At 40.3% G+C, this 16,149-nt stretch overlaps 1 protein-coding gene across 2 annotated transcripts in view; it reads right to left on the minus strand.

Moving 5' to 3' along the window:
- rnf180 (ring finger protein 180) overlaps positions 1 to 16,149 on the minus strand; it is a 134,331-nt gene that overhangs the window by 15,127 nt on the left and 103,055 nt on the right. For both annotated transcript variants that reach the window (XM_033029949.1, XM_033029939.1), the window contains 2 exons: positions 5,977 to 6,205; positions 1,091 to 1,216 (listed from right to left, as the gene is read on the minus strand). In XM_033029949.1, the coding sequence (XP_032885840.1) occupies positions 1,091 to 1,216; positions 5,977 to 6,205 (355 nt within the window). The remainder of the gene's footprint in view (positions 1 to 1,090; positions 1,217 to 5,976; positions 6,206 to 16,149) is intronic.

Genomic DNA, 16,149 nt, shown 5'->3' on the forward strand with positions numbered 1-16,149 from the left:
CAAATTTGTCAGGCAAGACCTCCCCTTCACAAACCCTTGCTGACTCCGGCCTAGTGCAAAGTTTTGTTGTAGTTTATAGTGTTCAATAGCCTGGTGGTTGTTTGGAAGAAGCTGTTCATGGACCTGGATGTTAATTTTCAGACCTCTATACCTTCTTCATAGAATGGTAACAAAGTTAAATGTTTGAGATAATAATTACAATATTTTCTTTTCAATGTCTTTATTTTCTGATGAATTGTGAAACAACTGAATGCTGTGTCATTGTGGAACAATTAAAACAGGTGATGGTCTCAAACCCCAAATTAAAGAATCACAAATCCCTCATATGATTATGGGGCTAGAGGAGATAGAGTGACAAGGTGAGACTACAGTCTGATAGAACTTGAACATTTAAAAATAGTATTTAACTGGGAGTCCGTTTTTGTCAGAGAGCATGGGGTGCCAAGTAAGATAAAGGCTGCAGTGTTTTGGGTGACCTTAAGCCTATGGGCCTAGGCCAATTAAGGGCAGTTAGGAGTGTGAAAACTACTTGTGACAATGACACAGATGAAGTTTTCAGTTGACATAAGGGCAACATCTGTTGGTTATAGATGTTAAATTACTGATGGAATGATGTGATCTGAAGCAACACCATATATGCAAATTGTGAAGTTCAGCTTCACACAAAGTTCATGGAAGGGAATAGTTAAGATTGCTGCAAAATGGTCTGCAGTAAATATAGCATTTGTGGAAGTGTTTTCATTATTAAAATTTGAGTGTATCTTCACTTTTTTCTGTAAAAGTATATATTTTACTTTATTTTCATTAACTCAATAAAACAGAATTTTCCTGATTTATTATATTAAATCTTAATGTGGTCATATGCATGGTGTTGCATTGCAATACATGTCTGTAGTCAACAACTTGTTTATTTGATCTAAAAATCACAACATAAAAACCATTATGAACATTTTTTCTTGATTAAGACCTATGTTGTTTCTTTTCATTCCTTAATTTTTCAAAATAAATGTTCAGTAACTGGATCTAAACTGTGCTTAGAAAACCCAGTTGTTTGTGCAGAAAATGTTGAGACATTGAAGCATTTCCTTACCCCCTAAGACTTTGATCAGTCTCCTGCAGCTAGGCAATGGCCACTTTGCACAGCTTGCTTTTTGAAAGCTTTGTCTTCTGACTAAATACTCCTCAGAGAATAAACTTTTCATAGTGGTGTTCAATTCTATAAGCAGAAAAGAAGAAAGGATATTAGAAGTTGTTGTTAATTAAAAGTTATGTATGTTTGTATGTCAGTCTCTGAAGTAAAAAGAGTGTTAATTAAAATGTCACCAAATCCTCAGCTTCGTTTTGCTGTTGTGGAGAACTGAGCAATGAAGGAAAGCCACATCCAAAATGATAGAAAGGGAAAAATTGAAGGGAATTTCATCAAAGCTGATGTCTAGCTTTGCACCATATTTGTGATGGAATGGAGAAGGTTGGTGAAATTGCTTCAGCTCCTAAAGTCAGAGATGGCCAAGGCAACAAGCAGCTGACTGTTGAGAATCTCAAGGTCAATCTGCAGTTTGTCCTAATTAGTAGACAGCAGCTGTGGTTGTGATGGGACATGGCAGTAGGAGTTGACACCATGACTAACTGAAAAGAATTTGGCCATAGTTCATATTCCCAGTATGAACATGACTTTTGCTGAAGTTTTGCTGAACGTGTCAATGAATTTGCCGATAGACAAGATGGGACAACAATACCTTCATTGTTAAATAGTCTGCTGGCCCTCATGCAGGATCATACAGGAAGAATGATCAGGTTGGATTGGTGACTATGCAACCATATAAAACAGTAATCAGGCATTTCATGTGGGGGACGAAGAAGTCAATTTCATTGAAAGAAACAAAAAATTTAAAGTCGCTGCTGATTTGGTTGCAGAAGGTTTTCATTGGCATACCACACTCACTGTTGCAATCACAGTGGCTTAAATGTGTCTTTAAATGTAAAGGATAATAAATATTTTCAAGCGTATAGGCTACCTATTGTACATATTCATATATTCAGTTTCAATGCTCCTGATTATCAATCCATTCACTATCTTGGGTATTCCATTTCTCTATACACTCACAATGTACAGGCATTCACCTTTTACAACAGCAGCATACTAAAGCCAGAAAGCACTTGGGAATATCACCATCTGCAAGATCACTTCCAAATTACATATTATCCAGATCTGGAAATATATCGGGGTCTCTCCTTTGGCGTTGGATCAGAATCCTATAACTTTTAACCTAATAGCACAGTTGGAGGGGCTTTTCCTCCACAAATGCAAAGAATATAATATTGAGTATAGAATTATTTATTTATTAAGTATAGAAGTTGGGACGTTATATCACAGTTGTACAAGACATTGGTGAAGCCGAATTTGAAGTATTGTGTTCAGTTTTGGTCATATGTTCTATGAAGTATGTCATTAAGATGGAAAGAGTGCAGACAAGATTTATGAAGATGTTTCCAGGATTCAAGGGCCTGAGTTACAGGGAAAGGTTGGGCAGGGAAGAACTTTACTCCTTGGAGCAGTGGAGGATGAGGGGTGATCTTACGGTAGTGTATAAAATCATGAGGGGAAGAGATAGGGTGAATGCACAGAGTCTTTTAAGCAGGGAGGGGGAATCAAAAATCAGAGGTCATGGGTTTAAGGTGAGAGGGATAAAATGTAATACGAACCTGAGGGGCAACTTTTTCACAAAGAAGGGATAGAGAGATATGGGCAAAACGCAGGCAAATGGGACTATCTTAGATGAGGTATCTAGGTCGTCATGGATGAGTTGGGCCAAAGGGCCTGTTTCTGTGCTATATGAATCTGTGACTGAGCCAATAAAGCTGCTGTCCACCATTTCCTTAAAGACCATTAGAGGTATCCACCAAATAAGGATCATGCCATTAAGATCTACATCCTAATTGCAAATATTTTATAAAATGCCACATTCCTCAGCTCTTTTCATACTTTCTTCCTTGCACATCATTTTAGAGTTCACTTGTCCACAGTTGATTCATGGGGAAAATCAAAATAATATTCTAAATTATGTTAATAAATCCTAATGGCAAGTACACAGATATGATTTAGTATATAAACATTAGGAAGGTTTAAGTGACAGATATTGTTTTTAGGTTGGTTTTGGGGCTATGTAATGTGAATTAATGTGTAAGGTTAATGTAACAATTGTTTGCATGACCACTGTTATAAGATCATTTATTTTCTGAAGCCCTGCATCATAGTCTTGCTGATTCATTCCTTGTACTGTTCTAGTCACCTTATTACTTATCACTTCAGACTGACCCGTCTGCAGAATGGTCTTGACACGAAACATCACCCATTACTTCTATCCGGAGGTGCTGCCTGTCCCGCTGAGTTACTCCGGCATTTTGTGGCTATTTTGGGTTTAAACCAGCATCTGTACTTCCTTCCTACGCATTTTTAACTACCCAGCCATTTTCAAAGATTTGTGTATGTAAACTCACTTGCTTTTCTGTTGATACACCCTTTTCAAAGATTTGTATTCCCTCCCCTCATTCTTCTTCTCAAAATGAATTAAATTTCATGTTTCTTTTAATTCTGTTTTATATGTGATAATTAAGTTGGTGGAAGAAACATAATTTACTGTTTATTTATACATCCAATTAAAATAATAATTCCAATCAACTTGATATGGTCCCTAAGGGCTGCACAGTGGTGCAGTGGTAGAATGCTGCCTTACAGCGCCAGAGACACGGGTTTGATCCCTACTACGGGTGCTGTCTGTACGAAGTTTGTACGTTTTCCCCGTGACCTGCGTGGCTTTTCTCCGGGATCTCTGGGTTCCTCCCACACTCCAAAGATGTACAGGTTTGTCTCTAGTGTGTGCAGGATAATAATAATGGATGGGATTTATATAGCGCCTTTCTAATACTCAAGGCGCTTTACATCGCATTATTCATTCACTCCTCAGTCACACTCGGTGGTGGTAAGCTACTTCTGTAGCCACAGCTGCCCTGGGGCAGACTGACGGAAGCGTGGCTGCCAATCTGCGCCTACGGCCCCTCCGACCACCACCAATCACTCACACACATTCACACACAGGCAAAGGTGGGTGAAGTGTCTTGCCCAAGGACACAACGACAGTATGCACTCCAAGCGGGATTCGAACCGGCTACCTTCCGGTTGCCAGCCGAACACTTAGCCCATTGCGCAATCTGTCGTCCCAATAGTGCTAGTGTGCTGGGATCGCTGGTCATTGTGGGCTCAGTGGGCCGAAGACTTTGTTTCCGCACTGTATCTCTAAGCTAAAAAACCTAAACACTGAAAGCCAAACACTTCTGGGATGAGCATGTCAAAAGTTGAATGTTGTGAATTCAAAGTTAGGTTTGAATGTAAGAACCATTATAATGTAATATGTTAGCTGTTTGATGGTTACAGACTGACCCCGCATCAAAACAACTCTCAAAGCCAGTTGGCCATTTGTTTTCTGATGGAAATTAACAGTAATGGGGTAATATTTAAGAGCATTTCACCACTTGAAGTAGTTGTGAAATTGCAGTGATACCTTTGCCAATCACAATTTGTCAATCGTTGCAAATCCTCAAGTAGAAATTTTGTAAATGGCTGTTCAACATGGGAATAAATTCTAATGAAAATGTTAAATGTATGTCAGAGCCACTCGCAGACATATTTGAGGGTATTAATTCAAAAGTTTAAATGCATTTGGTTTGGGATTAAATTACAACATTTGTCTTTTTATTCTTAAATAAACTGATAGAAATTTATCAGTAACACAGAAATGCGAGTTTTTTTTCAAATGAAAGAAATCTTCCTCACAACCGGAAATTCGATTTAAAGTCCTTGACCTCAGCACAGTAATAGAGTAATACATGAAGCTAACTGAAGTGACGGGTTGTGTGGGCCTCAAAGATTAGAGAATATTTTGTGGTACATGAGATGGTTGCAGCTGACATAAAACATATTTGCAGTAGAGCAAATAGCCCTGCCCTATTAAAGAGGTCAGATCTGGGAGGGTGACAAACAATAGCAAACAAACAGCCCACAGGAATGTTCTCTGATGATGTCAAGTGGACTACTGCAGTCTTTGGAGTAACATCCATGACAATACAAATGAAGATAAATGGGAAAGACAATTGCTCTGCTGGCTCCAGAAAGGCAGAGTTTGAAATAACCACAGGATGCAAAAGAGATTAAAGAAGCCACAAACTTGTTCCTAGAATAAGAAAGCTCTGCAGTAATGCAGGGATTGCTAATAGGTCTGTGAACACAGCTGGGCACCAGATGAAATGTGGCTTTCAATAACAGGTCTGTTGTTTACAATGACCTTTGAGAGGATGTGATATTGATTGATTGAATCAAAGCTATGGTTTGTTATGATTGGATACTGACCGGAGGCAGGGTAACTTCTCGGGTTTGTCAAGAACGATAGCAAAATGTCTTGTTAAGCCAAATGCTCTTCTATGACGCATGACCTTAAAACTGGATGATGCAGGCCAAGTAACAATACTCAGGGTATAGTAATCACTCTGGCTTATGATCCTTAAGTCAACCCAGAGCTCTGTATATGGGTGCTCAAACAAACCGGTGACCTAACAAAATATTTAAATTCTTTAACTTCATTGTAATCCTGAATGTTCTGGCACACTCAGAGCAGTGATCACTTGCACCCATGCAATGTTATCAGACCGGAGGTTTCTTAACATCAATATTTGTTCAATTTCATGGAGACACTGAAAAAAGATTCTATTGCGGACAGTACTTGTAAAAGAAACGGGGAGAAAATTTCTGTGAGGTTTCTCCTTGCTACATGTGCAGGAATGCTATAACCCATATTTTAAACATTTTATCCATGGTTTCACTGATCTATAGCAAGAGGCTGTGATATTGGAAGAAAAATAATTCTCCAAGTCTCTCTCATGGAACGTATATTTTGAAATTACAGGTTCTATTTTGCTTTGTACCTGTTTGGAAATAGACTCTTGTGATGATGGTGCGGCACAAAGGGCACGGCGTACTGGTCGGGTTGTCCTTTGCAAGGGTCCGAAGACAGGGTTCACAAAAGATGTGATGGCATGGGTAGCACATGTATGGACTGAAGAAAATATCCAGACAGACGGCACAAATGTAGCCTTTCTTCTCACATTTGATTTCATCATCATCATCTGAAGTGGTTAGACTTGAACTGGAAGCCTGAAAAACGAAATATCTTCTTTTAAACGCAACATTAATAATTTATTGTATGCATCAAGAGTGCAAATATCTGGCATATTATAATAGGCCTATCAAACATACATTTAGGTTAACCAGTGGGCCAGGTTCAATTGTTTTTTTTTGCTTTTAGATTTGTTTAGTTTTGAGATGCAGCCTGGAAACAGGCCCTTTGGCCCACCGAGTACATACTAACCATTCTATGTTATCCCACTTTCGCAGTCTCCATACATTAGGAATAATTTACATAAGCCAATTAACCCACAAACCCGTGCGTCTTTGCAATGTGGGAGGAGAAAACCAAGCGGTCATAGGGAGAATGTACAAACTCCACATAGAAAGCATCCGTAGTCAGGATTGAACCTGGGTCTCTGGTGCTGTGAGGTTGCAACTCTACTGCTGCGTCACTGTTCCGCTTTCTTAATTGATTGAAAAACCAAAATGGTGGATTCCTAATGCAGAGGTCAAACTCCCTTAAACCAAGTTTTTGTTGAAAGGCTTAACACAACAAAGGACTTTATGGGCAATTCTGGGATCAGGCTAGAGCTTATTGATTTTTGGTACAGCCATTTTGATTGATAGGAGGTAATTCCTATCAGATTCTGTGAAATTGTTCACTTAACAAACTGTAAATGATTCTTCAGTGTGGTATCCCTAGGAAAACTTTGACATCTGTAGTAACTGAATGGTGCTGCACAGAACCATTCTATACGAGAGATTTACAGAACAGAAGGAGGTCATATCATTGATTGTCTTTGTGCGGGCCAAAGATATGCTTTCTGACCTAATCAATTTTTCATCCATTGGAACAACACATCCCAATCTTTCTCAAACTTCCTAATTTTTAGTTCAATACTAAGGCTCCCATATTTACTATTCTTTAAGGGAGCAAGTTCCCAATGCCCGCTAGCTGAGTGATGGAAAATTCCTCTCGTCTTCACTCTAATTCTTGTGCAATCACAGTACAGCTATGCACCCGAATAAGGACCCCTTGCTAAAATAATTAGTCAATTTCCATTCACTGTCCATATCCATTATAATTTTATATGTTTCAATTAACTCGCCACAATGCTTCCTCTGCTCGAAATAAAACGTTGTCTTTTCATTTTTCCTCACAGCTCTAATTCTATGGGCAACATTTTTGTAAATGTCTTTTGTACAATCTTGCATACTAGCAATTTTGGTAATGTGATGATAGACCTATAAGCAGTATTCTAATATTCTACCCCAAAGCCTAACACAAATATAACTTCCTGCTGCAATTTACTAAGGCTCGGCTACTAAAGGGAATTATACAAACGTCTTGTTCAAAGTCAAATGAGCTCTTAAGGCAGACATCAATATTTTGGGGAATTTTAAACAGCATAACTGGAAATGCACTCTTCAGTAGAATATCCTGGATGAAATTTAAAATCATGAGAAAGAAGGCTTTGCTCCTATGCCATATTCTATTAAAATCTTGTTTTCTCAGGATTGTACTCATTTCAAGGATGTGAAGGAGAAACTATTGCAAAGAAACATTCGGATGAAATATGCAAATATATAATTACTCTCTATTTAATGCATTGCTCATGGGAAGAATTGAGAAAATGTTCTCCTAACTTAAGAACAGTGCAGAGATATGATCCATTTATCGAACACTCCGGGCCATACTAACCCATCTAATCTACTATGTATTTTGTTTTCATTGCTCTACCATCATACGTTTTTTTTTTACTTGCACAAAAATCATAATGAATTATGGTAATCTAGTCCCTTCCCTTCCCCAGTTGATGCACTACATAGTGAAATACAGCAGATGCTGCAAATCTGAAAGTAAAACAAAAAATCCTGTACTAGCAATGTTCAGCAGGTGAGGCAGCATCTGCAGAGAGAAAGAATTTTAACGTTTCAGGTTGATGATTTTTCATCGCAACGGTTTTTATTTCAGCTGGGAAAGTGTACTAAAGATTATAACCATGCTTCAGATAAACATTATTCCTCATAATTCACAAGTAAAAGGACAGTCAATTGTCATAACATCGACAGCTATGAAAACAATTAATCTTATGGCAAAATAAGTAACTTCAGACTTTGCACGAAAACAATTCACAACTTGTCTTTGTTGCTTCACATTAGGTTAGGTGAAAATAATTGCTTTCTAAATGAAATGAGCTTGGGTGATCAGAAGTCAGTTTCCCAGAAGGCAAAAACTCCAGCTAAGAACACTTTTAAAGCCCCAATTAACAGCAGGAAGGCGACATGGCACAATGTAATAATTATAAACGCTCTTTTAGTAGGTAATAGCCTTAAAATGTGGTTGAGATTTATGTGCAAAGAGGAGATGAGATTTGTTAACAAAACAAATACGTATGCATTGGGAGATTTATGTCTATTTTATGGTCCACATGATTGACGTCGTGTAAGCAGGAAAATCGTACATGACGCAATTTTGATCTGCTGCACCGAATGGACTAATGTAGAAAGCATATAAAGCATGCAGGGGTCAAAAACATCCTTGTGCAATGCCCACTTGAGGTCTCCCTTGTGAATTTGATTCATGTTGATGAAATTAACACTCAATAAGGGCCACATACAGAAAAGCAGGTCTGAACAACTGGTGCAATCATTGCACTGGAGCTATTTAAAGAGATCAATTACTTGCAGTTGCCAGGGGAATCATTTGAAGCTGAGCTCACTGGCAAGGACTGGTACTAAAAGTCTTGGAGTGACACTTGTTGAATCTTTAACTGAAAGTTGCTTCTTAAAAAGATTGGAATAATTTATTGGAGAAAATATTCCACTCTCAAATATTCCACTCTTTTTTTTAACCTTAGCGAAGAGACCTATCACTTTCTGCAGTTTACTATCACGGAATTCTCCATGAACAAAGAACCTGCGCGGCACCATAGACCTTCCACTAGTGGGAGAGTCTAGGACTTGAGGTTATATCCTCAGAAGTAAAGGGTGTTCCTTTAAGAAGGAGATGAGGAGGAATTTCTTTAGTCAGAGGGTGGTGAATCTGTGGCATTCTTTGCCACAGAAGGATGTGGAGGCCAAGTCAATGGATATTTTTAAGGCAGAGATAGATAGATTCTTGATTAGTATGGGTCAGGAGTTATGGGGAGAAAGCAGGAGAATGGGATTAGGAGGGAGAGATAGATCAGCCATGATTGAATAATAATGGTGGAGTAGAGTTGATGGGCCGAAGGGCCTAATTTTGGTTCTGGTTGATTCTGCTCCTATCACATGACTTTATTATCTCAACTGTGCCTTCTCAATGGCAACGCTGTTCTTGCTAGCACCACGCTTAATGCCAAATGAGGATTAGCAACAAATTTGGTCCAAGTTATATTATCTAATCATTACATAACAATAAACAACATGAACCCTGTCTTCTCATAAAACATATTACAGTCCCTCTTTAAAGACCAAACTAATTTTCACAATTGCACAAATCATGAAAGTCAGAAATAAGGAAAGCAACATTTTAAATATTTTGCATTTTTAATCAGTTCATCAGTTTAGTTTATTGTCACAAGTACCAAGGTACAGTGAAAAGCTTTTGTTGGGTGCTAACCAGTCAGCGGAAAGACAATACATGATAAAGGAATAATGTTTAGTGCAAGATGAAGCTCGTAAAGTCCGATCAAGAGTAGGAACGGACTGGGGATGCTGGAGATAGATACAAACTGAAGATAGACACAAAATGCTGGAGTAACTCAGCGGGTCAGATCGATCAAGTCCGATCAAGGATAATCCAATGTTCATCACTGAGGTAGATAGTAATAGGTTGTAATCATAGCATATGCTCCTGTGCCTTGCCTTAGTTAACGACTTCCAGCAGCGTTTGTATACCTTATTAATCCAGTGCAGTCCTCCCATATTGTCTCCACAAGTTGAGGGTAATTATTCCCATAAATGTAGTGATTGAAGGCAGTTTTTAAAGGTGAACTTGATGGCCTGGCTTTGGACAGAACTGACTCACCATGAGTGGTGGCAGGCTGTACTGATAACTGACTGGCAATTGTGAGAACAATGTTGGGGGGAGCATGAACGCTGTCATTCTGAGAGGGCAGACAACTTCATCGGGAGCCTGGGAACTCCAACCCGGCGCGGCCTTGTCGGCGTCGGAAGCCGCGGTCCCCAGCTAGGTACCAGGGAGGGGGAATCAAGAACCAGAGGACATAGGGTGAGAGGAGAAAGATTTAATAGTAAGATTAAACGAGAACTTACCAGTTTGAAGTTTGATCTGTATTTTATGAGGAGTTACGATGAGGGATTACGTGAAGAACCCCGCCACGACGCATGCGTGCCATTCTTCAAAGCAGCGGTGTGAAATCACAGATAACTGTAATGACTAAACATAGTAAGATTAGAGAAGAGATACCAGTTAAGTATATGATCAAGGGTGGGAGCGGAGGGCACGTAATCCCTCATCGTAACTCCTCATAAAATACAGATCAAACTTCAAACTGGTAAGTTCTCGTTTAATCTTACTATTTTACTTCGGAGTCACGTGAGTGACTACGTGAAGATTTTAAAGCTCTGTGATTTCATGCCGTGGAAACGAGTCCATGCATCACGTCTGCCTTGACTGTGGGAGGAATAGTGTTAACATAATTTGGACATGAATTCGATATTGAAATCATAAAATTTATTAACACAAATTATGACCCTTTTATGGGTTTGAATTAATTTACAGAACTTAAAATTTTTTCTGCAAATGTTCAAGGTTTCATTACTGGTTTATTGTAAAATAATTGGAATGTTCGTTCCCCTGACCATCCTGCTGCTTCGAGGACTTGGTCCATAGGCACATCCAATTGTATTGCTGCCGATGTAGCTGCAGCCCTGGTGGAATGAGATTTAAAAATGTTAGTATCCACCCCAGCCTGTGTAAGCACCTGTTTCAGCCATCTCGAGATGGTCTGGACCGTCACTCTTTTGTGAGGTTGCTTGTGGCTGATCAGAAGTCCCTTCTCATTGCCTCTTAGGATTTTAGTTTTCTCTATGTATAATGACAGGTGTCTAACGATACAGAGACGGTCATCTGTAGGGTATGAACTAAATAGTATATTGAGGCCTGCTGATCCCTGTCTGTTCTGCTTTACTAGCTCGTAGATGTGGAACGTAATATTGTCAGGTGAGGAAGTCATGTTGTCCAGTCTGAGTTTATGCAGTGACTGTACCCTCTGTGCCGTGACTAATGCCATTAACATGACTGTTTATAAAGTCAGTCTGTGTAGAGACAGAGCTGATGCTGGAGACCAGTTCCTGAGCGTCTTCAGGACAATCCTTACATCCCAAATTTGGGAGTACCTGGTTTTTGGGGGATTAGTATTAAAAATTCCCCTCATGAGCTTTGTTACCAGAGGGTGAGTCCCTACAGAGTAACGCTCTGTCCCTTGCCATAGGTAAGTCGACAGGGCACTTCTGGCGCTGTTGATGGCACTGTAACTGAGCCCCTCATCATAGTGGAGGCCTGCCAGATATTCCAGAACAGACGGGATGTTCATGTTTCTGTTGGTGATGTTGTTTTTATGGCAGTACATTTCCCACTTCCTGATGTAGACCAGATACTGTTTTTTAGTCGATTGTCTTTGGGCCGCCGAGATCATGTTCGCTGTTCTGTCCGTTAGTCCCAGTTGTAGAAGTGGTGTTTTTAAACTCTACAAATTAATAGGTTCAAATATTTATGGCATGGGTGGCTATCCCCTGTTACGGGATGTAGCAATAAGTCTGGTCTATGTGGGATGGTAATACATGGTTCTAACACCATGTTTTGTACCACTGGGAACCATGGTTGTGTAGGCCAATCGGGTACTACCAAAATGCCAGACGCAGAGTCTTGTTGTATTTTCCTTAATACCCGACTGATGAGGCAGAAAGGAGGGAATACATAAATAAACAATTTCCCCCAATGCAGCGAAAATGCATCTGTCGCTGCTGCCCCAGGGTCTGGTTCCCATGAAACATAGTTTGGTATCTGGTTGTTTAGTCTGGATGCGAATAGATCGATATCTGGTGTTCCATATTTTGCTGTAATATCAGCAAATACTATTTTGTTCAACATCCATTCGGTATTTTCATTAAATTTGCGTGACCTGGTGTCTGCCACTAAATTTAGTCTCCCTGGTAGGTAAGTGGCTGATATCCAAATATCTCTTTGGATGCACCATTGCCAAATTGAGTTAGCCAGATTGTCACATGATATCGATTTGTTTCCACCCATGTGGTTAATGTATGCTACCACGGTGGTATTGTCTATTTGTAGTCGAACATGCTGGTGATATGACCCAGTACAATATAACTTTAGGCCATGGAATGCACCCAACATTTCCAAGTAGTTTATGCCCAGTGTGAGTAAGAAAGATGCCTCCTGTGCAGTCCATCTCCCTCCACAGCTGGTGATGGTATTGGTGGCTCCCCACCCAAGTGCACTGGCATCAGTTTGTAGTACCATGGAAGGGTTACTGACAATGATTGGGTTTGAACAAAGCCAAATGCTGTCTATCCACCATTTTAGTTCCGTTTTGGCTTGGATTGGTAGTCTCATAGGTCTGTCAAAGTGACCTGCATTAATTTTGAGCGCTTGTATTTTTGCTCTCTGTAAGTTTTGGTAATGTAGAGGTCCAAATTGTGTGGCTGGGAAAGCAGCCACTATTTTACCAATTACTTTTGCTACCAATCTGATGGATGGTTTTCTGATGTCAATGAGGTTATTGCAGGCCTCTATTAAATCTCTAGCCTTTCCCTTAGGTAGTGTCACCATCATGTGAACTGAGTCAATGGTGAACCCCAAATAATCCATAGTGGTGGACGGCGTTAGTTTAGATTTAACTGGATAGATGATAAATCCCAGTTTTTCAAATAGCTGTTTTGTGGCTGTTACAGTTTGTTTGGCCAATTCCAAAGTTTTGCCCACAATGAGTATGTCATCTAAATATGCCATAACCATGTGTTTACGTTTCCGTAGAAATGCTAGGGCTGGTTTTAAAATTTTTGTGAACAGCCTGGGGGCTGATGATAGTCCATTTGGCAGTGCTTTATACTGCCAAAGTTGTCCCATCCAGTTGAATTTTAAGTAACATCTGTGGTCACTTTGTATAGGCACTGTATAGTAAGCATCTTTTAAATCGATGCTGGCCATGAAGTAACCTTTGGAAATTAATTGTTTAGCAGTAACAAAGGTTTCCATTTTAAAGTGAATATATTGTACAAATGTATTCAATTTTGTTAGATCGATGATATGCAACAACCACCATCTTTTTTGATTTTGGTAAAAATATTGGACACAAATTCTAATAGTTCGTGTTGTGTTATCTCAATTACACCTTTTATGTAGAGCCGCTCCAGTTCAGCTTGTGCCTCTGATTTTTCTTTATCAGAGAGCACGAACACTCGGTTCGGTATATGTTGAACTGGAGGGCTGTACTTGTGTATAAACTCTCTTGAATATCCTTGGATACTGCTTAAGATGTAAGTATCGGTTGTTAATATGCTCCATGCATTCAAAAACCAGTGTAGTCTCCCCCCAACCTCCATGCTCTCCATATTTTTTAGGGAACCAGACCTACCTACCTCCATTATTACCAGTGGCAGGTTTACTTCTTTTTGTAGTTCTTCCGCTGTTGTTGTTGCGCTGGTGCCTGGTTTTTCGGTTTGGTTGGTGTTGGCGTTGGGGTTCCCCGCATCTTCCAAGAAGGCCGGCCTGGGCCATGGCCTAAAAAAGACTCATGTTTGAAATACCGTGCGTCGAGCTTTCACCAGTTCTGCTGGTGGGTGCGTAGGGATGCTGTCTTTGGCTGTAGTGGGTTTTTGTTGGTGTTCCTTTTATTAACCCCAAGGTTTTTGCTTCCTCATCGAGCTCTTTTACCTGCTTCGATAGGTTGCCTCCGAACAAGAGTATGGGTGGTTTCGTGGTCCCAGGTTTGCACAGTCCTGCAAATTTTGGGTTCAGTGTGGGTTGTATGGCACTTTTCCTGATGTTATTTATTTCATGCTGGGTGTTGCAGAATAGTGCCAGTGCATCTTGTTGGTCCTGGGACATTTCCCTGTCGTCCACTGTACGGGCAAATGCTGTTATCCCTGCGGTCAGTACTTTCAGTACTTTTTTGCAATTTTACATCCATGCTCCTGACTCCTGTTCCAATGTGTTTCCATATACAGTTGTTAACTATTGGAACGTCCAGAGATATGCAGTTGCCCGGTGCCAGGTGTCTTCCTGTGGTGTCCAGTACAGCCTGCTCTTGTAACTGGTTTAAAGACATGTAGTCTATTATGGCAGCAAGCTTTGGCTCCAGATTTTGTCCAGTCTGTTCCGGCTGTATAAAATTGGCCACCATGTCCAGTAAGTTCTCTTTTTCCTGCACCCCATGCACACTTGTCTTTTCTTCTGCGGACCCCTCTTCCAGGTCAGCCCAGCACTGACCCGCAGTGCTCCCCTCTGATGAGGTAGAAACACTGTGCAGCCCTTGAAAAGGTACTGCTGTGGGTTTACCATAGGGCCCACAGTGACCCGATTCCATCTCCCGGGGTCTGTCACGTTGGAGCAAATGCTCCATACACCACTCCATTCGGGTCCAGCGCTCTCGGTCGCTGGCCGCCCGCGGTGGTTCAAAGTCGGACTCCTCTGAGTCCACGACCTTGTTGGTTTTGTGTCTAGCCTTGCCGCCCTGCCGCATGGATTTGGCCGGTGCGGAGGCGACATCGGGCACAGCTGATCCCACTACGGGTGATCCAAGTGCCGTTAGCTGCTGTTCCTGGCTTCCCTCACCAGCTTTGTCGCAGCCCTTGTCTTCTTTGTTTTCTCCATTTTCCTACCTGTAGTTGGAAAATGGGAACAAAAAAGACCGCAGAGTAAACGCTTACCTGCAATTAGCGGCTTTTTAAACTGCCGCCGCGGGGGAACGTCCTTCCACCGCGTTTGACATTTCGCAATGCGTGTAGCGATATGACACGCATGCGTCCTGGCAGGGTTCTTCACGTAGTCACTCACGTGACTCCGAAGTAAAATCAAGGATTACAAGTGTTAAATCTGAACCAAGTACACATACATTACAATATAAAAATGTCCCCCACCAAAGTTTCACCAGGATGATGCAATTCTGTTGATATTTCTTGTCCAAATCTGGTAACATTGCTTTTGTTTCTGCTAACCCAAGGGTTCCCAATATAGAAACCATCTAATGAGATATCATTAACACTGTGAGGTGTCTATACTGTTATGTTTTTGCTCCATGGATAGAATTGCTTTGTACTATTCTAGGAATTCATCACAGTATGGATGTTATTTCCACATGCATAGATCTGCTTTGGACTGCCAAGCTGTTCTATATATTTTACAATTCGTTGAACTATCTTATCCCAGACAACAGTTTATTTTTTTAAATTAAGAAACTAAAATAATCTTAACTGGGAGTCAGTATCATTTACCCAAAGTGGAGATCAGTCTTTAAAGTGCTTTGGATTTGAATGCAAACTTTAATGAGGCGTTTCTTCGAAATTATTTGATTAGCACATGGATACTCAATAGAATTATTTTCCTGTTATAATGGTAGATATATTAATCTGTTCAAAAGAAATTAGCTGGGACTTAAATAAAAATAGTAAACAAAGAAATATTAAATGAAATTCTTAAGCATTTAAATTTAGAAGTTGGAGCCTTAAGTGCATAAAAGCAATTTATTCTTTCTAGGCTGAGCTGCAATCATTTCTTGCAGAAATTGTGCCCATCAGGATATTGCCTGAATATGTGTGCCGTTCATCTTGGTGCATTGACATTTTTTTGGCTTCAGTTATGCATCTAATGGCATCACAAGTTGTACACTGGCCATTTCCACTCACTGCTGGCAGACATTGGAGATCTTGGATACAGCCAATGGCCTTCATCAAAAGCTCACAGAAAACTCAGACACGCTCAGCACTGAGATTGCCAAAGGGTC

Source organism: Amblyraja radiata, chromosome 1 (genome assembly GCF_010909765.2).
Source record: "Amblyraja radiata isolate CabotCenter1 chromosome 1, sAmbRad1.1.pri, whole genome shotgun sequence".
Lineage (NCBI taxonomy): Eukaryota > Metazoa > Chordata > Chondrichthyes > Rajiformes > Rajidae > Amblyraja > Amblyraja radiata.